At 35.7% G+C, this 24593-nt stretch overlaps 1 protein-coding gene across 3 annotated transcripts in view; it reads right to left on the minus strand.

Annotated features, from left to right (window-relative positions):
- klhl3 (kelch-like family member 3) overlaps window positions 1–24122 on the minus strand; it is a 67837-nt gene extending 43715 nt beyond the window's left edge. For 2 of the 3 annotated variants that reach the window (XM_039773921.1, XM_039773922.1), the window contains exons 1-3: window positions 9339–9626; window positions 7813–7935; window positions 5003–5109 (exon numbers count right to left, since the gene is read on the minus strand). In XM_039773921.1, the coding sequence (XP_039629855.1) occupies window positions 5003–5109; window positions 7813–7935; window positions 9339–9388 (280 nt within the window). In that variant the 5' untranslated portion in view covers window positions 9389–9626. Of the gene's footprint in view, window positions 1–5002; window positions 5110–7812; window positions 7936–9338; window positions 9627–23878 lie in introns of those variants that run through there. The other variant, XM_039773923.1, reaches the window with a different exon arrangement.
- Between the last annotated feature and the right edge of the window lie 471 nt (window positions 24123–24593).

Raw genomic sequence — 24593 nt, forward strand, 5'->3', positions numbered from 1 at the left:
AAATGTGTTTGCTATCATAGCCATGATGAACTGGAAGTGCGCTCATAATGCAGGCTGCAGAGTTAATACCATAAAAAATAAGTATTGAAATAATTTTAACATGTTAACATCGATACCAATCGATATTTGGAAACTTTTGAAAGCCCTACTGTGTACCAATCAATATCTATCCTGAATCTGCAAAATAAATAAAAGTATATTAAAAATGTATTCATTAGACAGATGGGACCTAATAAACATGAATACCAGCTACATTCAGATTTCATATTGTTTACAATGCAGGGGCACCTGCAAATTGGTTAGCTCACCATGGCCAGTGCTGAAAGATACTCTGACCAGAAACATCACTGCCGAAAGTATCTGCAAGACTCAGAGATGAGCTTGAGGCATCACATTGCAGAAAGCTCTTAGAAATTAAGCTGTATCTCTCATTTCTCTAAAAAGGTCAAATCTATCTCTCATAAGCAAAAAACATATATATATTTGAATGCAGGAGACATAATTAAAAAGGTCTATATTTGAACCACCAGCTAGTTAGGTAGTTAACACTGATGATGACAGTAGAATTGTAATTTTACTATGCAATCCCACAAGTTATACAAATGTAAAATATATTTATACCCATGAACCAAACTGATCAGGCTAATATAATCACAAAATTCAAAGAAACTGAAGTTTAATGATTATTTCTAAACATTTAAACATATTATTCTAGTTTACATCACTCTGACTAAATGTTTGCAAAGAAGTCAATGTCACCATCCAATCAATAGGTACAAAGCAAAATAAACCATCAATGAGGCAACAATGGAATTTGAATGTTTTGCTAAAAATTCAGCCCCAAGTATAAACATCTCTCAAATGGAATTAAATTAAAATGTACTTTAAAACTCCATAAACACTGTCTTCTGTTGTTTACCACCATCAGCAACTTGATTATTATACTCTTCACATTCACTCATGGCATGCTAAAAAGTTCCCCATAGCCAGAGTCCCGCTGGTTAAAAATGACACCATGCATTGGCTGGATTGTGATACTGTATTCTTCACATACAGAATCATAAGGTAAATGTTTAAAGCAGGGCTGGGCAAGTTAACGTGTTATTATTGTGTTAACACATTGATTAATTAACCCAGACAATTATTTTATCGTGTATTAATGCAGTTTTTGTTATTACTGTATTATTTTGAAAGCCTCAGTCTAGCTAGCTATCGATAGAGATCAGTGATCTTCTTGTTACAGCGCTTTCGATACACTTTTGATAGTTTTGTTGATTTGACCTCATTTCCCTGTGCTTGCATCAGTAATGAACAGCAAAAAGCTTCTAAAATGGCATGTGGAGAGATACCAAAGTGAATGCTCAAAGCAAAATAATCCGTGGATGACTTTTTTCATATTACCACTGAATCAGACTCTGATTTGTCGGACTCCGATTTTGATGCAAGTGATCTGGAGATATAAATCGATAACGAAAGTGAGGAACCGGCATCAGCTGATCGGTCCCCAGCTGATCATGGTGCTGAACACGTTTGTGCAGCTGATGCATCAATGTTCGCCTGGGAGGACAGACACTTACGATGACAGGAGGTACAAACGATATTGCATCTCACTGCAACCGCCACCCCCGAACACCCAGGCAGCCAGCCCACCGGGCATTCCTGCAGGCCATCGAGCCGCCCCCCACGCAGCTTCTGCTGCCGCAAACTGAAAACAGGCGCTGACAGCAGGCACAACAGGCAGCAACAGACGTTTAATGTTGATTTCTGTGAGAAACCATTGCTTTGAGCTCTTTTCAGAAAACTGACTTTTTTGGAAAAAATATTAACCCTCAAAGAGTTGCTACTGAACATAGACTGTTTATGCTGCTCCCTGACAAAAGAAGATGTTTCTGCTGGTATCTGTTCAGATAAAAAAAAAAAACAGATTTAGAAATGTTAACTTGCTATTGCTCGGAAGAACGCTTTATAATGTTATGATCGTAGCTCTGGACTCTGAGGGTAACTTGTTTTTCTATTACAAACTAGATAAAAATTTAATGCTTTGGCAGTGGCAAATAGATTTGGTTTTATATTTGTTTTGACTACATTAATGTTTAAGTTGAGATTTACAATAGATATTTAACTGCTACTATGTAAAGGGAATACTGCTGTTAAAAAGCACTTTATTTGTTTAAAGTGTTTGCAAATCAAATACACACAATACACTACTCTTGAGTTCATAACAATGTGATGGTTATGAATGTGATTGCAATTAACAATGTGATTAACAATGACAAGTAATTAACAATGTGATTGCATAAATGAATGATGATTGTTGTGATTGTCTGTGAGCAGGCAAGACGCTTAAACACACGCAAGACTCGGTCTCCAGGACGCTCACACCAAGGACTGCCACTCCAAGCCTCCCGACTTCCGACAATCATGCAATTACACTACCCCACAACCGACTCGCGCTTCTTTTAAAACGTGAGGGGCCATCACAGCTGCAGCATTAGCCACGGAGCAATCACGAATGTGGGCAGTTCCTCACCTGTGCACACGGTGAGAAACGCGAGATTAAAAATTTTAATCGTTGCCCAGCCCTAATTTAAACATAATCATTATACTTTGATTTCATTGAATCTTGTGATTGTTTGGCTAGTCTATTTATTTTGAGAGCCTAAATGTAATCTTTAAAATGGTTATTGTATATGGGGAAGCAGAGTAAAAAAAAACAGTTACACTGTCGACATCGCAGCAAGTTACCTGGTAGGCTGGCAGTTTAAATAGGCATCCACCCTGAATATTTGTTTATACTGTTGTTCAAAGATTATGTATTTTTCACTCATGTGACTTGATCATTTTCAAGTAATGTGAAATAAAAAGGAAAAAAAACAAAGCCTGTGAATACAGCCTAATTGCTACATATTTTATTTAATATGACATCTCAAGCACTCAAACATGTGTTTTTCCAGAGAAATGTTACAGATAGATTCAGCAGTGGTGATTCCAGTCAAAGTATCTTGCCATCATGAGCTGATCAATTCCCAGACATTATGCACTGTAAACATTTTAAGGTCAGCAGGTACCAGATATTCATGTTTATTAGGTTGTATCTGTGTGATCGATTCATTTTTACTAATTTTGCAGACTTACAATTGAGTAATGGTACACAGTTCTGTCTCATTTCAAACACAAAATTGATTTGGGGGAAAAAATCTGCATATGAACCAAAACACTGAAGCTCCACTGTACCTCAGTTGGCTCTAGCAACATATAAAGACAATTGCAGCTGGTGTGGGCCTTCAACTTATTTTTACCATTGCAGCTTTTCTCTAGTATTGTTCCATGATTTTTCCCCCAATTGACAGCACCTATACTGATATGTAAAAATCTCAAAAATTAAACACCAATACCACAGACTGACATTTGGCATCAAAATGCGCGTGTGCCTTTTTGATTCTCAGGTTCACTGTGTGGTGAGGTGTTTGCAAACTGCATTATCCCAGATTTTAAACTTTATAAATTAAAATATTTCTCACTCTTTTTAAAAGTTGTACATAAATAAGATGCTGGATCTGTATGTAATTATTAACGTTTACACTTATTTTTTTGTATTATTATTTCGCAATTTCAACAAAAAAAAAAGAAAAAGTTGTATGAAAATGCTTCCCTTATCAAAGTGCTCCCTGAGGCAATAGTCTCATTGGACCTATTATTATTATTATTGTATTGTCACGCCAGTACTCACCGGTGCAGAGTGGTAACAGATTCTTGCTTTTTACATTACATACACATACTCTTTAGGTAGCTCACTGTTGCCACATCACTGTTGGAATACATATGCAACTTTGGCAGGCTTGACATTTTCACAGGCTTCCCAGCAGCTGTCTTTGATGCTGCTCATTTGCAAGATGAAATCCCAACTTATTTTGCTGGTGGCTCATCCCAAAGAAAATGCAACTTCTCAATGCAGTTGCATTAAAATAGTCCATATATGTTCTCTTTCAATAGTGCAATATTAAAAAGACAAACTTTTTGTAACTAGCACATTTACACATCAAAATGGGCAATTCAAATTAAACTTTTTTTTTTTTTTTTAATTTGAACATTTCCATTAACATTTAATAATGCAACACACACACTATACTTACACATTTTTATGGTCTGGCACAGACTGCTTACGCATTTTTATGGTCTGGCACAGACTGCCACATAGCCTCTCTCACTCTTTTAATAGTGTATGCATTTCATTTTCATATTAATATTGATCAATTATTATGTATTGTTCAGCTGCTAAAATGACTGCCACTGTCTGATATACTGCATGTTTTATTTTACAAAAATTAATTACATTCAAAGCTTTTCAAGCTATCATATTATATACCATGCATCCCCTCAGCCTCACATTTAAAGTTACAGGACCCTGGACTCTGCTTTGTTTTTTGAGCCATGATAAGTGTACTCAACAATTATTTCTCTGAGCTGCTTAAATATCAGATATGCACACATAATTGTAGACTGCCTAAATCCATCTTAGGATAACAATAAACACTGCGTTTGTGGAACCAACTGAGCCTCAATTGTAAGATTAGGCTTATTAAAGCGACACTCAGTTAAGTCGAGATTTCATAAACATGCTTCATGGACTACCCTCCCGGTCTGAACAGAAAAATCTGTATTTATACTTATTCTTAACGAAATTCAATCATCCATATTCAATACCATCTTGAAATCAAGTTCAAGGCTGCCAGGATCAAAAAATGAGTTGTACTGAACAAGATAAAACAAATACAAGAATGTCAGAACAGCCCTTAAAGAAAACACGTTTTCTAATAAAAAAATTACTTGCATTTGATTAAAAAAAAGGGTGGCACTACAAGGATTTAATTGAAGGGCTCAATCCATACACAATGGACATCAACATAATTAACAGGAATTCCCCAATTATAATATAAAATGGTTCAACTGCACCCCATTTACTGTATCAAAAAGCAAGAGCCAGAATTTTTAACAAACTTACCTGTGAACATAGCACAGAAATACGGACTACAGGCAGCCAACACAATGCGGTGGGCAGATATTTCTACATCCTCAGCTACTATTGTAACATCACACAGCATCTTCTTACTGTAAATACACATGGATACACCAAAGATTATATACTGTGCATCTCTTGATTATAAAGTGACGTTTAGTTCCTAGAAACTAAGTTCAATCAAATTCAATCAAGGGACCTACACATACAGTTGAACACATTTAAGAAAACTTAAAAAATAGCAACAGCTCCTAAAAAGAATATATGTATGTAATTAAATGAACTATAATACCTTTTTACTCATAATTTTAAAATTTTCAGATATGCTCCCTGAGTGCACTGGAAAAAAGGTTAGAGATTAAAGCTATCCAACCATTTATAGATATAGTATAGAAGATGATACTTAAGACATTGGACTATTTCATAAATAATTAAGGCCCTGCATTCAAAGACAGCCTTATGGAATGCTATTTTGGCTTCTTACAACACAAATCATTAAAATAATATTCTTGAAAAGGTGATATATTGGCAAAATCTGCAAGTAAAAATACTCTGCTCTCCCAGTTCTGGGACTGCTTCAACCAAATACAAAGCATGCAAAAATTCACACAGAAGGCATCCTATTTTATTTGCTGCAGTACCTTGCTATTTGTAAATTAAATATCTATATTACAACCCCAATTCCAAAAAAGTTGCTGTTTAAAATAAATACAAGATAAAATGATTTGCAAATCAAATAAAACCATATTTTATTCACAATAGAAAAAAAGAAAACATCAAATGATGAAAGTGAGACATTATACTATTTCATGAAAAATATTAGTTCATTTTGAATTTGATGGCAGCAACATGTCTCAAAAAAGTTAGGATGGGGGCACCAAAACTCTGGAAAAGTAAGTGGTACTAAAAAGAAACAGCAGGAAAAACATTTTGCAACTAATCAGATTAACTGGCAACGGGTCAGTAATATGATTGGGTATAAAAAGAAAATCTTACTGGGGCAGAGAAGTAAAGATGGGTAGAGGTTCACCAATTTTCAAAAAATGCATCTACAAATTGTGTAACAATTTCAGAATGCTGTTCCTCAACGTAAAATTCAGAGGATCTGAAGAAATCTCTGTGCACAAGGAACAAGGCTGTATATTATTATTGGATGCACTTGATCTTCAGGCCCTCAGACAGAACTGCATTAAAACAGGCATGATTCTTTCATGGAAATCAATGCATGAGTTCAGGAACACTTCCGGAAATCATTTTCTGTGAAAACAGTTTGCCGTGCCATCCACAAATGCAGATTTAAGATCTATCATGCAAAGAAGAAGCCATATGCGAACATGATCCAGAAACACTGCCATCTTCTCTGGGCCAAAGCTCATTTAAAATGGACTGAGGCAAACTGGAAAACTGTTCTGTGGTTGGACAAATCGAAATTTGACATTCTTTTTCGAAAACATGGATGCTGCATCCTTTGGACTAAAGAGGAGAGGGACCAACCAGCTTGTTCTCAACGCTCAGTTCAAAAACCTGCACCTCTGATAGTATAGGGGCCTATGGAATTGGCATCTTGCACATCTGGAAAGGCACCATTCATGATGAAAGGTATATACAGGTTTTAGAACAACATAAGCTTCCATCCAGACAACGTATTTTTCAGGAAAAGCCTTGCATATTCCAGCAAGGTAATGCTAAACCAAATACTGCATGTATTACAACAGCATGGCTTTGTAGTAGAAGACACCAAGTGCTGAACTGGCCTGCCTGCACTCCAGACCATTCACCAATTGAAAACATTTGGGACATCATGAAACGAAAAATACAACAAAGACAACTCAGGACTGTTGAGCAGCTAGAATCCGACATCAGACAAGAATGGGTTAACAAGTGGTCTCCTCAGTTCTCTGAAATTTATGGACTATTGTTAAAAGAGGAGGAGATGCTACACAGTGGTAAACATATCGTTGTCCCAACTTTTTTGAGACGTGTTGCTGCCATCAAATTCAAAATGACCTTATTCTTTTCTTAAAATGTACATTTTCTCAGTTTAAACATTTGATATGTTTTCTGTGTTGTACTGTGAATAAAATATGGATTTATGAGATTTGCAAATCTTTGCATTCTGTTTTTACTTACACTTTACACAGCATCCCAACTTTTTTGGGTCATACATATATGTTATTTGCAGGAGATCTTTCATATAATGCTACTGACTTGGGCTCTGGGTCCCACAACCCTAGACTGTAAACAAATTAGATAATGAATGGTTGGATTCTTTCTACATGTACATCAATCCATCCATTCGTCAGCACATTCTATTAATCATTTCAGGATCAGAGAAAGCACAAAGTATACTAGCCGCATCAAACAAGGAAGGAGAAGTCAAACACAATGTATACTCATGCACGCACCTACACTCATTTATACATGGCCAGTTTAGACTCCTGAATTAACCAAGTACAAATATGTTTGCAATGTAGAAAAAAGAAGAAAAAAAAAAAAACAAGTAAAATCAATGCAGGCAATGGTAAATGAACAAGCTCCACAAAGACAGTATCCAAGGTTTGAATGCAAACAAAGGGTTCTGGTGCTGTAGGGCAGCAGCACTAATGCTACCCAAAAATAATTTACAATATCTAAAAATCAAATAAAAGCTTTAAATCCTCATATATAGGGAAAACATCCTATTTGACTAAAAAAAATCTTACTTTTCTTAATCAGAAACATTTCCAAGCAAAATATAACCGCCAGATACTTCAACATCAAGAAATTAAATAGGTTTTCTCACAGTGCACACTCACCTTCTCAACTCATTCATTACACGAAAAGCCTTCTTCATGTGGGACTGGTTAACCGTGACCACACCCTGTTCCTTCTCTTCTTCCTCAGTATCCGCAGGAGGCTGGGGGCTAGACGTTCTGCTCCTAAATTAGAGAATAGGCTGCTTAGTATGGAATACATAAAGAATCTTTATGATTGACAACCTTTTATTAATTTGTTCATTCAAATCCTGTGTCCAAATACAAGAGCAACAAAACTGCAGTATTTTCATGATACTTTCAGCTTATTTCATACAGTGATCCTTGTCATTTTGTTCTGATATGTATTGCCTTCTCATTTGCTTTGCAAAATGACTTGTGGTGATGCTTGCTATAAAAATTACCCAAATAATACCAAGACTTAAGTGCCTGAAAACACTTTCTGTTGCTGCCTATCTGGCAAAGACACTACCCGTGATGTTAACACAATGAACGGATACACTAAATTAATAGTGGTAAATCACTATTTAACTAAGCATCATGTGCTAGTACTGTGTGAGCAAACCTGAACCACATCTTTAACCAGTAAAATCTTAAACCTAATCTCGATCATTTAAGATATAATATTTCTATTTTGAATATAATACTTCCAAAGTTCTCCTTTATAGCTGAGATATAACTGTTCAGTGAGGAGAGTCACAACAAGCCTTCATGAAACAGCCATATACTTAAGAAAAAAAAAAATAAGTAGTATAAGCTATAACTGCTTTGAAATTCTGGGCACAACCTAATATAAAAGTCTCCACCCCAATAATACCCAGTAGTATTATACTCTCTTATCTGCCTCATCAGTTGCATCTCACACCTTTATAATAGGACAACAGTAAAGACATCTGCTAAGTTAAGTACATCACCAGCTCCTCTGGTCATTAGAGTCTAGAAAAATAGTGTCAAAATGTGCATTTGTGTGGGTCACAGCAGTGGTAGCTATCCTGAATAGTGTTTTGGGACCCTAGAAATTCACCAAAATCCAGAGCCTATTTTTCCTGCATCTCTGACTAAGATCATTATTGTCATCATATTTCAAAGGCAATGCACCAACATTATTTTACGTTTAAATACTCAGAGGAAACATATTCTTTCTTTTCCTGGAATAAGACTGTGAGACATCTTTAATCTTTTAATGCTATGTCCTGTTGATTTTACTTTACTGTCAAAAGGCTTATAAAGTAATTTAATTCAGATTATTTTAGGTGCTTATTTGCAAAATTCATATTTCCTATTGTATCTTCCATAATGTAAGTTGCCAAGGGCAGCAGTGCCATCAGGCTGGTGCAAAAAAAAAAAAAAAGATGTGTAATAAAGGCATCAGTAATGATCCTGCACATGCCAATATGGGAGGAGTCTATAACGCCTATAGTAACTAAACCATTATTCATTAGCTAGGGTGTTGTGGTAGGCGATTCATTCAACAGCAAGCTCAGATATGACTGGAACAAGGACAATACAAACCAGTCTTAACAATAGGCATTAGCATAAAACCAATTTAAAGTGGAATTGTTACTCACTGCGGGTAAATAAGCAGAGAAGCTACCATGAAAACCAGGGAACAGACCATTAGGGTGGGTCTATTCTGAAGCCTACAGTGGACCAAAAATTAGGTTGTGTCAAAACTTGCTGTGAAGACAGTCTGAGGCATGGTTTGAAGCAACTTCATAAATAAAGCTGTATTGAGTCTGGAGTAAAGTTGGTGAAGGTTCAAATTATGGAACAAAGAGGTTGGAATCAGGAATAGTATAAAAGAGAGAGAGAGAGAGAGGTTTGCTTTAACCACCACTATAAGCAAGAACCCGACACCTAAATAGTCAGGTATAAAGGAGCAATTCAGTTTAAGGCTACATCCACATTATTGCATTTTCATTTAAAAATGTTTTTTCTAAATGAAAATGATCTCCTTCCACAGTGAAGTTTTCATATAATTTACAAAAGTATCCTTGTCTACAGAAAGGAGGCTAAAAATGCATATGACATCGACATTCTCTTACACTGGGCATGCACATATTGGAGGGGAAACTCCCTGAAGGGACATACAGTGAAATATTCAGAGACCAGTAAACATCCGATTCCCTTGCGCTTTATGCACTTTTAAAAGTAAAAGAGCATGCAGGACTCTGATTCCGTATTAATTTACACAGCAAGTAACTGTCTTCAGAACTGGTAGTCTATTTATTAAATAAAAACAATGCAAATGTTAAAGCAACACTTAAAAAAAGATAAATCATAACTACATTCATTCATTAACGGATTGATTATAAGCAGTCCACAACAATCAGTGCACACCTTGTACCAAACAACATTTGTAAAACTAAGTCAATAGAGAAAAAAAATGTAAAACACACACGTGTCTATCTATATCTTCACTTTACTGTATTGTGCTTTTGTATTTTGGAACTGTATTCTTGCAAGCTTAGTTTTATTCTACACCTGCCCACTTTGTTAAGTGCATTGTTATTAATATTGCTATAGAAAGTGCTCCTTCTTATAAAATGGCTCAAGGTGATGTAATAAATATTGCTAAGATGCTGTCAGCTGATTTATTTACATCTGATTTTTCAAGCAGCACTGATTTTTTCACTATAATAGTAACAATGCCAGCAATGGGATTTATCACAAAACTGTAGTGATCTGGATTATTTATTTGCCTTTTGCAAAAATATGCAGCACTCAAACTGTGCAAAGCCCAATTTAAATGCATACAGATCTAGGACTTCACCCTATTATGATAAACCTACTGATCGTTCTCAAAACCCATATCCAAGATATGGCATCATTTGCAGAGTTTAAATCAAAATACAATACTTATACATGTTAAAAACGTCTGCTGCACTACCTTCATTAATACTACAAAGTCAAAACAATCTCCTTATCAGCTGTTCACCCAGTGGAAAGAACCCTTAACAATTTTCTACGTTTGTAGATGTACATTGGCTTCACCAGATGAAAGGAACACTCATGCAGTTGACACACTACAGTGAGTGGAAGTCTTATTGACCGGAGGATAAAAAACTGTCCTTTGCTAAATATCTAAAATTTCATCATTAAGAAAAATGTAAAAGCTCTGAAGTCAGCAAAAATGCCAACACTACTTTCATGTTATGCAAGTTACAGAAAGCTATTGCATTAATTTTCTTGGGTATGTATAAATATTGAAAAGTAAAACCACATATCAAGGTCTGACTGGAAACTCATGATTACGAAGGTCTATCATTTAAAGTTACTGATCATTGTGGAGTTAATGCTCTTTTCACATTGGTGGTGGATGCATGGGTTTTAGAACACTATATTAAAGTTGCTCAGAAAGTTCTGAGAGGGTCTTTCTGGTGTACAGATAACTTAGAAAGCTTTACATACTGCTCAAAAACACTTTGAAAACACATCAGATCTCATTGGGGAAAAAAAAATCCTGCTGGATATCTCTACTGATATGGACTGGGTAATGTGCTAGCAACGAAAGGATGTCACATCGTTTGGTGGAAATGAAAATTATCAACCTACAGACAGCTGAATTCAAAGACACCCCAAAAATCAAAGTGAAAAATTGATGCAGTAAGCTAGTCCATTTTGCCGAAATTTCATTGCAACTCAAAATTATACTCGGTAGTCTGTATGGCCCCCCACAACGTCGGGGGGGTTATGGTGTGGAGTGGGAGCACGCTCCTAATGAAACGACAGATGGTGTCCTGGGGGATCCCAGATATGGACCACGGCATCACTCAGCTCCTGGACAGTGAGGTGCAACCTGGTGGCATTGGATGAACCGAAACATAATGTCCCAGATGTGTTCTATTGGATTTAGGTCAGGACAGCGTGGGGGCCAGTCAATGGTATCAATTCCTTCATCCTCCAGGAACTGCCTGCATACTCTCACCACATGAGGCCAGGCATTTTTGTGAACCAGGAGGAACCCAGGACCCACTGAACCACCATAGGGTGTGACAATGGGTCCAAGGATGTCATCCTGATACCGAATGACAGTGAATATGCCGTTGTCTAACCTGTAGAGGTCTGTGCATCCCTCCATGGTTATGCGTCCCCAGACCAACAGTAATCCACCACCAAACCGGTCATGCTGAACAATGTAACAGGCAGTATAACGTTCTCCACAGCTTCTCCAGACCCTTTCATGTCTGTCACATGTGCTCAGGGTAAACCTGCTCTCATCAGTGAAAAGCACAGGGAGCCAGTAGTGTACCCGACAATTCTGGTATTCTATGGCAAATGCCAATCGAGCACCATGGTGCCAGGCAGTGAAAACAAGGCCCAATAGAGGACATTGGGCCCTCAGGCCACCCTTATGAAGACTGTTTGTAGTTGCTCAGTCAGATACATTCACACCAATGGCCTGCTGGAGGTCATTTTGTAGGCTCTGGCAGTGCTCATCCTGTTCCTCCTTGCCCAAAGGAGCAGATACCAGTCCTGCTGATGGGTTAAGGACCTTCTACAGCCCTGTCCACTTCTCCTAGAGTAACTGCCTGTCTCCTGGAATCAATTTCCATGCCATTGAGTCTGTGCTGAGAGACACAGAAAACCTTCTAGCAATGGCACGTATTGATGTGCAATCCTGGAGGAGTTGGACTACCTGTGCAACCTCTGTAGGGTCCAGGTATCGCCTCATGCTACCAGTAGTGACACTGACCGTAGCCAAATGTAACACTAGTGAAAAAACAGATGAGGAGGGAAAAATGTCAGTGTCTTTCACCTGTTAAACCATTACTGTTTTGGGGGTCATCTCATTGTTGCACCCCTAGTGCACCAAAGCAGCTGAAACCGATTAACAACCCGCTCTGCTACTTAACTGACCAGATCAATAGCCCACAAGTTTCATTAACTTGATGCTATACTCTGATTAAAAAATGTTCCTTTAATTTTTTAGAGCAGTGTATATTTTTTAAAATAAAAATCAATGAGGCCAGGAGGATTATGATCTTAGAGTGTAGTTTAATAATAACAATGTTGACACAGAATTACAAGATTACATAGAAAAATCCCTAACTGACCTTAAATCTACATACACTATTTAATGATTTCGTAAGTGGAATTACTAGTATAACTGATTGTATGAATGCACAAACAAGAAGTGATAGGTTAAGATTTCACTCCAATTAATGTATATTTATAATTCCACAAACCTACTTTCCATAACTTAATTATACTTGTGGATCTGATGTCTTTGCATCCTTTAAAACAGTTACTTTTAAGATTGTGGAATTTTCTTAATCTTAACAATACAACTTGAAATTTTTTCATATATATTCTAAAAATTTTACTTTTAGCTTCATCATTATTAATTTTTTATGTGGTCATTCATAAGGTACCATTTCAAATCAGCTACTGCAATGATTAAACATTATTTGTAATCCTCATGTTTAACAGTAATATAGAAAAATCACAAAATAAATTATCTTAAAACATGCCTCATTCTTTGTGTTTTTATTTTGCCACAGTAAACTCAAACAATAATTGTAGGATTATTGCTATAGCTTTTAAAACATGGCTGGGAAAAATTATCATACATGGAACTATCATGCCACTGTTCTTACTCTTCAGGTGTGAATACTCAGATGTGTAAATATGCTTCTATTGTATAAATATTCAGATTTAGGCCAACTACAGTATAAACCCACATGTAAGCCTAGTGTTTCACAAGAAGGCCATTGACACAAAAGTGACATTAGTTCAAATTGGATGTACAATGATAATAAGCAATAGCATACAGGCTACCTTTATTTGTGCAAAATTACAAAGTACTGAATTTCATCTTATGAACAAAAATGTTTTTTGCTGAACGGCATAAAGCTGAAATTGAATGGCTCTTCAAGACATGAACAGAGCCTAATTGACTGGGTGTTGTTTCACTCTCAAGCAAATTTAAAGTTTAAATGTACAGTATGATTAGATAAAATTACATTAAACCTGGAAAAATTAAGCAAAAGCAGCATATATTCCAAGTACAAAGGGGATATATTGCATTTAGAAAATGTTAAAAAAGAAAATTTTAACATCCCATTGTTCATCATTAAACAATGTTTCACTGGTTTCTTTGCATACTTACATTTTTGGATTAGCTTTCATGAACCACAACAAGTGTCTATAATCACATTTGGGTAACTGAAAGCGAGGACTAACCAGACAATCCTACATAAAAAGGTTTACTTAGTCAAAAACAGTAATGCTGAATCAAAAAATGTCTTAGTTTGACAATTACCTTATGTATCTCAGACCTATTTTTCAGTGGTCCTCAAACTCAGTCCTGGGCACCCTAATGGCTACAGGATTTTAATCCATCTAGTGTCACAGTCAGTCACTCATTTTGCCTCCGATTGATCTCATTTAATTAGCTGGCATTTTATTCTTCTCTTTTTCTACATTCCGGAAAGTACAGAAGTAGGATTTTTACATTTACAAGACATTTCATAATAGTTTAATTTTTGCTATAGCTTTAAATTCTTAATTTGTGCTGTTTTCCTATTAATTTAACTTTTTCTGTGCAGATTGCTTCCTTTTATTGTATCCTGTCAATGAAAGAGAGCAGACATATAACAAATGGCACTGCAACTTCTTCAGCATTAGATCCACGAATATGCTTATTAGTAAAAAATTAAATAACCTGACAAACTGGAAAATTAAAATGATGAAAAACTTAAAAATCAAGTAAAACCATTAAACTGTACAGGTTTACCAAACATAGGTCTGTAATTTCTAAATCGATTCCAAAACACATAAAATGTGAAATAACAGGTTACTTAATTAAGCTAGGAGTACAATTACAAAAACAGAGGCCAGTTGTAACATACATCTGCTGTCGCACTGGCTCCACAGAGTTTAAGAACCACTGCTCTATGATATGCCACTCTTGAATTGGATGGCTTTTCGCTAGTATCATTTTGTTATCTACTAATTACATACCCTGTTTTGACAATAACTAATATTCTATAAATGACCTTGAAAATCATATATAAAAATTTTAAAAAATATTACACAATATATACCACTGGGCCTTAAACATTGACCTTGGTCTAAATTGAGAAATTAGGATGTGATGCGCATTCCTGTATTTTCTCATTTAAAAGTTTTAAATGCCAAAGATAGTATTTTTTACAAGAGACTCGCTTAAAAAGTAAAAAGCAATCGGGTTGCAAAGAGATTTGACTGGCCAAATCATTCACTCCAGTTATTCAAAGAAAATTAGAGGTGTGGGAATCTCACAAAACAATATTTGGATCATCAGACTTAGTATCTGATCCTGTAGGGCGATATGTCTCTAAAGAAATCCAAATCACATTATGTGATATCATCTACCGTTAAATTCTGCTCCATACTTTTAAAAAAAAATTTTATACTGTATTTTGGATTTATTCTGTTCTGTATATTGTATTGACCGTCTTCTTTTGACACCCAATGCACACCCAACCTACCTGGAAAGGGGTCTCTTTTTGAAATGCTTTTCCCAAGGTTTCTTCCATTTTTTTCCCTACAAGGGTTTTTTTGGGAGTTTTTCCTTGACTCTCTAGGCTGTCAAGAGGCAGGGCCTGTTAAAGCCCATTGCGGCACTTCTTGTGTGATTTTGGGCTATACAAAAATAAATTGTATTGTATTGTATTGTATATGTCATAGTGACAGGTAATTTATTTCAATCTAAAGTAATTTTGACAAATATCATTGCACCTAATGTGGATGACAGAGATTTCAAACAAAATGTATTTGTAAATATAACTAATGTGAACACTAATAAAATTATAATGACCGGAGACTTTAATTATGTTTTAAATCCAGGCCTGGATAGGTCATCAACTACAATGAGAATAACATCCAATACTGTAAAAATAATTACACAGTTTGTAATGGATCATAATTTACCAAACACATGGAGATTTGTAAATCTAAACTCAACAGCATAATTCCTTCTTTTCACCAGTTCATCATAGTTACTCAAGAATTAATTATTTCTTTACAGTTAATAATTTATTGCCCACTATCAAATCTTGCAAGTACTGTACGTTGCTATTGTTATCGCCGACTATGCCCCTCTGATCATGGAACTTAAATTACTATGTTCTACACATTCAATTCATTGTTAGCACCTTAAACAACGGTCATTAGCTGATGATCATTGCACAGAATTAATCTCCAAGAAAACTGATTATTTTTCAGAGACAAATGCATCCTTGTATACTCTGGAAAACTCTGAAGGCTTTATTAACAGGACATATCCTTCCATATCTCGCCCACAAAAATAAACTGGAAATCAAGAAGGTTTCCGAGTTAATTAGTGAAATCACCAGAATAGATCAAATGAGGCACTTTATAGGGAAAGACAGGTTCTGCAATCAAAATGTAATCTCTTGATAACAAAAGAAACTGAACAGCTCATCTTTAAATCATGACATTATTTTTATGAACATGGAGAGAAGGCTAATAAGATCTTAGCTCGACAAATCCACAAGCATGGAGTTCACAACATAATAACAGAAATTACCAATACAGATAGAGATAAAATCATTGTCCATAAAAATATAACTCACACATTTAGAGAGTACTAGAAGTCCTTACATTCTACTCAGTTTAAAGAAGATAAGACACAATTTAACAGGTTTTTGATTCATTACAAATGCCACAGGCTAGATACTCATAGTGCCGAAGTCCTTGGCAAACCTCTGACACTCTCAGAATTATTGGATGCTGTAAACTCACTCTAATTTGGGAAAGCAGCAAGCCCTGATGGCTACCCAGTGGAATAATATTAAAAAAATTCAAATTAGTTAGCTCCACTTCAACATTTATAGAAGCTCAAGACAACAAAACTTTACCTCAAACTTTTCCCCAACTATTAATTACTGTATTTTCAAAGAAAAATAACTTATTACAAAGTGCATCATATACACCAAATTCACTTCTGAATAATGATGTTAAGACCCTCTCCACAGTTTAAGCTAGAAGGACTGAGAAAATGTTTCCTTCTGTAATATCAGAAGACCAAAATGGATTTATTAAAGACAGACACTTATCTTCTAATCTCCAACATTTATTTAATGCAGTGTTTCTCAAATAGTGGGGCTCCGTCAAGGGGGGTGCGTTTGACCTCGGGGAACATGCTTTTTTATTTTTATTTTAAAATTTTTTTTGAATTTAGAATGCACTTTAAATCTTTTCTGTTACATTTAATAAAGCTATTCTTTGTTGTAAATTGGTCCATATTTCTTTCTTTTTTTATTCTCTTATACGTTAATAAGGATACAGTGTTATGCAGAGGTGTACTTATAACAATTTTATAGACAAATGATACTATTTATAGTCGCGCGGGGGGCACAAGATGTTTTCTTCTTCCTAGGGGGGGCATGACAGAAAATAATTGAGAAGCACTGATTTAATGTAATATAACTCACCCATAAAATCTAACACACCAGAGGTCTTATTATCTTTGGATGCTGAAAAAAGCATTTGACATGATTGAACGGGACTACCTATTCACAACATTGCACAAATTTCGGTTCAGCCCAAACATATATGCATGGATCAAACTACTTTATACTAGTCCAGAAACCTCAGTTCGTATTAACAACCTTATTTCAAACTATTTTAAAACTAGAACATCGTACGCAACAAGGATGACCCCAGTCACCATTGCTCTTTGCAATCTCCATCGAACAATTGGCCATTTACTTTCAAAATGCGTCAGAGATAACAGGATTACCAGAGAAGGACTCAAACGGAAAATATCACTATATGCAGATGATATGGTACTGTAAATATCAGACCTACAGAATTCTGTACAAGTAGTCCTTAATGCACTTCAGAATTTCAAAAGATATCTAAAATTAATTTAAATAAAAGTGTGCTTTATCCAGTGAACTCTCTTGCACACAGTATTAGACTGGATACCATCTCATTTATTTTAGCAGATCAGTTTAAAATACCTAGGGTAAACATAACAAGAAAATATAAAGATCTCTTAACAAAATTTTGCTATCAGCATATAAAAAATTATACAGATGAACAGATGGTCTACACTTCATCTTACGTTAGCAGGGAGAATTAATGCTGTCAAAATGAACATCCTTCTTAAGCTTCTTTTTCTATTTCAGAGCATTTCTTTACATACTAACAAATTGTTCTTTAAGAAATTACACTCAATCATAACCTCATTTATTTGGAATTTGAAACATCCACGCATCCAAAGGACGACATCACAATGACCCAAAGCAGCAAGGGGCATAGCACTTCCTAATCGTCCATTTTATTACAAAGAGGAAAATATACAAGTTATGAAGACCTGGAAATTGACACAAATTGATGAATATACACAAGCATGGTCTGCAACAGAAATAAAATTCTGCTGCACTTCTTTATATGCCCTGCTCTGTGCCCCAGTAAATACAAATTATCATCAATATGCTAATAATCCAACTGTCCATCAATCACTCAGAAGATGAAACCAATGCAGGAAGCATTTTAAGGCAGAAAAGCTTTTATCTGTTGCACTTCTACATAACAATCACCTTGTTTTTTTTGTTTTTTTTTTTACATAAACACAGCATTTAACCTTTCGAAAATGATAATGTCTTTGTATCTTATCAATAATTAATTCAAATTTAACTTGCTGCTTAAAATGCTGGTGACTCTTATAGACTCAAGCAACATTTTAATAATGTATCAAAATATTTTAAGTCCCTTCCTTTCAAAGGTCCAAGGATACAGTGAGGAAAGGATACTTCACTTAAAATCTCAGAAAAGGAGTGGAAGGCTACACTCTACCTCCATATGCACAAAACATTCATTTAACTTAAAATATTTTATCAAGCAAAATTATCTCAGTTAAAATTGTCCAACATATATCCAGGCCAATATTCAATCTGTGAACATTGCAATTTTGATCACGTGCCAGAGGTTTTGGGTGTGTACTAAATTAATATCATTCTGGACAAAAATCTTTGAATGCCTATCAAACAATCTTGGTTCTACAATCACTCCTAACCCATTAACGGCTGTGTTTGGTGTATTCCTGGATGGGCTTAATGTGGAGAAGTACAAATTGATTGCAATTGCCTATACCACGCTAATGGCTCGCAGACTTATCATGCTGAACTGGTAGAATCCCAGCCCACTGGTTATACATAAGTGGGTAACTGATATTCTGTACTTGAAATTGCAAAAAAAATGTAATTCTCACTTAGAGGATTTGTACAAAACTTTAAAATATGGCAAGATCTAATTAATAAAATTTTAGATTAAGCTTATATATCGGGAGAAAGGATATTCTCCCTTCTTTCTTATTTTTTAAAGAATTGGTCTTGTTGAATTCAGGTTTGATAGATTTGACTCAACTGTAAGTAATGTTATTTACTTTGTTGTTAAAGTCTTGAGTATATGGAATGTTATTTTCTTCAAATAAAATGCATAACTTAAAAAAAAATTTAAATCTGAGATGCGGGATACCCCAGCAAAATAATTAGCCCTTGAGTCCGTAACAAACAGTGGCGTAGGCACTTGCAATAGCTGGCAGAAAAAGAACAGCTGTGCGGGCACACACCAAGGCTGTCAAGAGAAGAATACTGGTAACATCTACAGAAAAAGAAGCACACTGAACAGGCCAGATGCACTCTACCACAAATACCAAACTAAAAGACCAGCCTGAATATACAGCCATTGAGAAGCTTGCTAACACTGAGGCCCATCACCTTGCCAGACAGTCACCAAGGTACAGAACACATGGGATAAATTTAAAGAGCACCTTTCAGAAGAACTCCATGATATTAAGCAAGAATAAGAAGAACATCAGCAATCTGTCTTTAAGGACCGAAGGTCCAAGTGTTTTCAGTGTGTGTATGTTATATATTATATATTTGTAGCTAGAAATCCAAAAAGGGTGAAAATGAATCACGTATCTTAAACTTGCTTTTTATTCCTAAGCTCTTAACAACCTAACAGGTGTCATCATCAGAGGAAAATAATTATACATACAGGAATGAAAGGCAATATTATAGCAAATAAGGCGGTGGGGGTGGATCAATAAGGTGTGTTTCAGAGGGTGTTGGTCATAAAGTCTTTGTTATTATTTAGATGTACTTCTTTTTAAGCCTGCATATGCTGGGCATTTTCTTTTGAGCGCCACAATTCAGCTAGCTCTTTTATTATTAACCCTCAATTTTACTTGACCCAGTTAAATATGTGTCCAGTTGAACTCTTATGTGCGTATATCAGAGATTGTGGGTTTTTCCTTCTGACAGCATTGCAATGTTCTTGTATGCATGTTGTGTTTTAGATGTTTGTCCCACGTATACAGCTGTGTATGCACTGCATGGCATACTGTATGCTGCATTCCATGTCTGTGATGCAGACTTCTTCCTTTTGGCATTAAAATGAACTGTGTGATTGAAGGTATATGCGTTATTTTGATTCCTGATTTGGAGAGGATTTGCACTGTACTTTCCGATACACCACTGTGATAGGCAAGGGCGTACCGAGTAAGATGCAAGATCAGGTTGAAGTCAGTTGTTTTCTGTGGCGTCTCCTATGTAAGCATTCTTTGATAAACGTCTTGGGGTAACCATTTGATATGCCATTCATTCTTTTTAGTATTTTTTCTATTACTCGTTTGCTATACATTGCCTTTCATTCTTGTATGTCGATTCATCTTCCTCTGATGATGACACCTGGTAGGTTGTCAAATGCTTATGAATATTTTATATACAAATTAATCGCAAAAGAGAGAAAGAGAAAAAGAGAGAATGTGTGTGTGTGTAAAATACTCCTTGTCCTAGAATATATAAAAAAAATTGCAAGAGAGAGAGTGTGTGTGTATGTGTGTAAAATACTCCTTGTCCTAGAATATACCAAAAAAATATACATGTGAGTTAGGATGACATGTACATATTTTGCAGACATTTTTACTGAAAGCAAATTATAAGATACGAAGAAAACCAGCATGTGTGAACTTAAAAAAAAAAAAAAAAAAAAAAAAAACTGACTCAGAAAACAGGTGGACAGATATTTAGTACTTAGAGAAAATCATGGTATATTTTATATTCTTATCTATATTTTACCAGTATAGACACAAGAAAATGACAATACACAATCCATGAAGTTAGATGTTTTCCTACTGCATCGCTGCTGGATGACCAAATTATGCTTTAGTACAAACTATTTAAACTTAAAGATACACAACACAGAGCAGGCCACTAATGTGTCAGTGCTGTAAAGATTTAATTGCCCCCTCAAACAATGTGACCTCTTAATCCGATAACATAACTTCGAAGTGCTTTAATTGAACTATGAAAAGTACTGTTATATATGAAATACAGCGTCAGGCAATGGACTGATGTACCATTCAGGACAGGCTAATAGGTTCATGCCTTGCTACAAATAAATCTTAACCTTCCTCTTTCTTTGACAGGAATAAACACTTAAAAAGGAACTGGGCACTTTTAAGCCACGCCTTAAAGTCTTTAATATTCATCTAAAATTTAAATATATTTTACAGATCAACTTTCTCATAAATTAATAATTTCTAAAATTATACCTAACAAAGAGTTATTAATCTACTTCATAAAATATCTTTGCATAGCTGCTGAACTGTTAAGGGAATTTTTAAAGGTATTGATGGTTATACTATTTTATATGTTATATTTGAGGTAAAACTGAGCAATATATTTAGGTTTCCCCCTACCACCCCTGCCTTATTGTATGTTAAAAAGATGGACTCTGATCTAAACTAAAGCCTACAGATAAGTTTGCAATTCTTATTTTGCTATATTTCTGGCCTGACCATTGTCTATGTAGAGTCTACCATATCGTCCCAATGTTAAAATGAGTTTTCTTCGTGTACTCTAGGTTGCTCTTTACAAGGCTGTGTATCAGATTTATTGGTATCAATGAGTGAGTGCAGATTTCTTTCTTACTTATGTGCTGGCAACCCACATTTGATTGCTTTCTGTATTGCATGCAATTTTTGCCTGGTTAGTGCTCTAGTCCTCAAAGGAATGTAATGGGCAAAGAAAGTTCAGAAAAAAATGGTTAGATGAATGAATATTACATACAAATGGAGCAACATCGATTTAAGAAGAATTTCAGCATTTGGTATGTATACACAGCACAGCATATCATTTTCATGCACATTAGTTTGCATACAACAAAAGTTTTAACAGTCCCATAGACATATTTTGTAAAACATTCTTCCCAGGAATACATTACATGTTACTGTTAGCAGGTAGACTTGGCAGAAAGTCATCTTTTCAGTGTTTGAGATATGTGCCTTTTTGTTATGGTACTAGGACATGAAAAATGAATTCTGAGATTTTTCAAGTAACAAGGACATAAGCTTCAAGGTAAGGTAAATATTTAAGACTAAGAAGGCGTAAGTTCTAAGTTAAGGTCTTTAAACTTAATACTTATGGCACCACGTAAGTGCATAAAAGGAAGAATATCACTGTATTCTGTATACATGACAATAAAAACCCAAGTAAAGCTGTAAATTTTACATTTTTTTCTAAAAGCATAAAAATATTGGATCCAACTATCCAGACCACCGGCTTCTTCAATACCTAACAAATGTAAAGCAAAAAAAGACCTTCCACACTTACAGTTTCTGAGATGCATTACATAAAAGCATATGTTAAAGGGATAATTTTGAAAGCTATCGGCTTAATTCTTCCACCAAACAACAGCCTAACTTTTTCTAGTCCTGACCAATAGTTCTATGAAACTGGGCTTTGATAAAAATATGTAAAGCTCCACAGGTAATGAGTATATTGCAATAAATTACAAAATATATGACACTTTACAAAATTTAATTCATGTGAATCTGTGGGTCTCCATGAGTAGGGTGTTGAAAGAGTTTACTGCTCAAACCTATTTCAGAGAATCTTAAATTAGCAATTCTAGAACCATGAGTGCCTGTAGCAAACAGAATCATTGAAATTCAGAAAGGTATTAAAATTTAACTCTCCCAATGAATTTGCTTCCTCGCCTCACCACACATGCAATCTTAACTAGCAAAACAATTTATCTATATTTTATTTTACCTAACAGTTAATTTATATATAAAGAGATACACCTGTGGTAATATAAAATTGCTACTGCATGTCCTCAAACGAAGGTGAGAATATAAATTGGTATGATTTCTGTTAAATACATTCAAAACACATTTGCCTGCTGATCACCTGGTAACCCTCATTTAATATATTAAAGCCATTAAATGTACAGTATCTTTCGGCAGGATCTATGTCTAGTTAAAGGGCAACCAAGATTCCAGTTCTCATTCCGAACCCACAACAGGAAACACAGCGCATATAAGGGATGGTCATCACCTTTCTGCTATATTTATTTTAGTACATGAAATTATGCCATGGATCCATGTACTGAATAAATTATCGTTTAATGCATACTGGGCGCTACTAAACTACATGTATGGTAAAACTCTAACAGTACAAATTTAAATGGACAGAGTTAGAAAATTGTAGATTTTTAGCAATATATGCGTGTATACTATATATAAACTACTTTCAAATATGTAAGTAAAACACTGAAACCGGATTTTATTTTGATTAATAGCACAAGAGTCACACCAGATTCCCTCAACATGGACTTAAAGTTACAGCAAGACTGTGATGTCGTCTTATTCTCTTGAGAAGTGTAAGCAAAGGTTTACCACAAAAAGAGTGCAATGTCGATGATTTTTGAGCAAACACTGTCAACATCACAGGATCAGGAAACCGGATTCTAAAGAGTGCTGTGAGGGATCGAAAAGGAAATATAAATACACTGCACGACCGCCAAAAATACTAAATGTTCACAATCCTCTTCAGGTTATTTACAAACACTATATAGCAAGGCAGACCTATTTCATAAATACTCTAAATTATAACATCTTAAATCACACAGGATACTTAACAGTCTGCGCACGCGCACCATCATCTTTTGGAAGGAATCGAGTGGACGCCAGTATTTTGGCACTTGAGTGCCGGCTTTTTCTCAGGGGAAGCGGGCGTTCAGTGTGTCGCCAGCTGAGATACACGACTGTCGGAAACATGCCAGTAGTAACCACGCAACTCACCCTTCATCCTCCATGGTGTGCCGTATAACGCCTGAATTCCCAAACGGACCCTGCCTCCCATGAACCGGCTATGGCGCTCCTCAAGCTTCCATTAATACCGAAGAATGTAACGGCCTTGATTCAGCGTAGCAACTACAATTTGAGCCAACAAGCGAACACCTCGTTCGCTCGCGTTCTCTCCGAATCACTCTCACTCTCTCTCTCTTTGCGCGCACCTCTCGCTCCGCCCGCGCAGCGAGCTCAGTGTTCTGTGACACAGTAAAATTGCGCTCAAAGAAACACCCCTTCCCGCCCAACCGGAGACCGCCTCCTTCACAAAGGTACTGGTTCTACTCTCCTCTAGTAATGACACTATTCGTTGCTTATAATGATAATAATAAAATACGTGTTTAGAGCAAGGTCACTTTGACGTTTAGCTGTGTTGAATAAGCATGGTCTACCCGTACTCATGTTGGCCTACTAAGGGGTTTTCACGAACAGGCTACATCAGACATAAGCAGCCCATTTGATGGTAGGTATTGTCACTTTTTGCATGGCTCTCATTGTGTATTGCATTCCATCTACACTCTGTACGGGTAAAAGTAAAGCCTTGTTCGAGCTGCAAGATAGTAAGCAAGTGTAATGCTTCAGCTCCTAAAATTAACGCTATAAATGAATCTTCATTTTTAGTGAGTGCCATTCACAAAAGCACCCAGATAGATACACTACAGGTATA

The sequence above is a fragment of the Polypterus senegalus genome, chromosome 13 (genome assembly GCF_016835505.1).
Source record: "Polypterus senegalus isolate Bchr_013 chromosome 13, ASM1683550v1, whole genome shotgun sequence".
In the NCBI taxonomy this organism is placed as follows: domain Eukaryota; kingdom Metazoa; phylum Chordata; class Cladistia; order Polypteriformes; family Polypteridae; genus Polypterus; species Polypterus senegalus.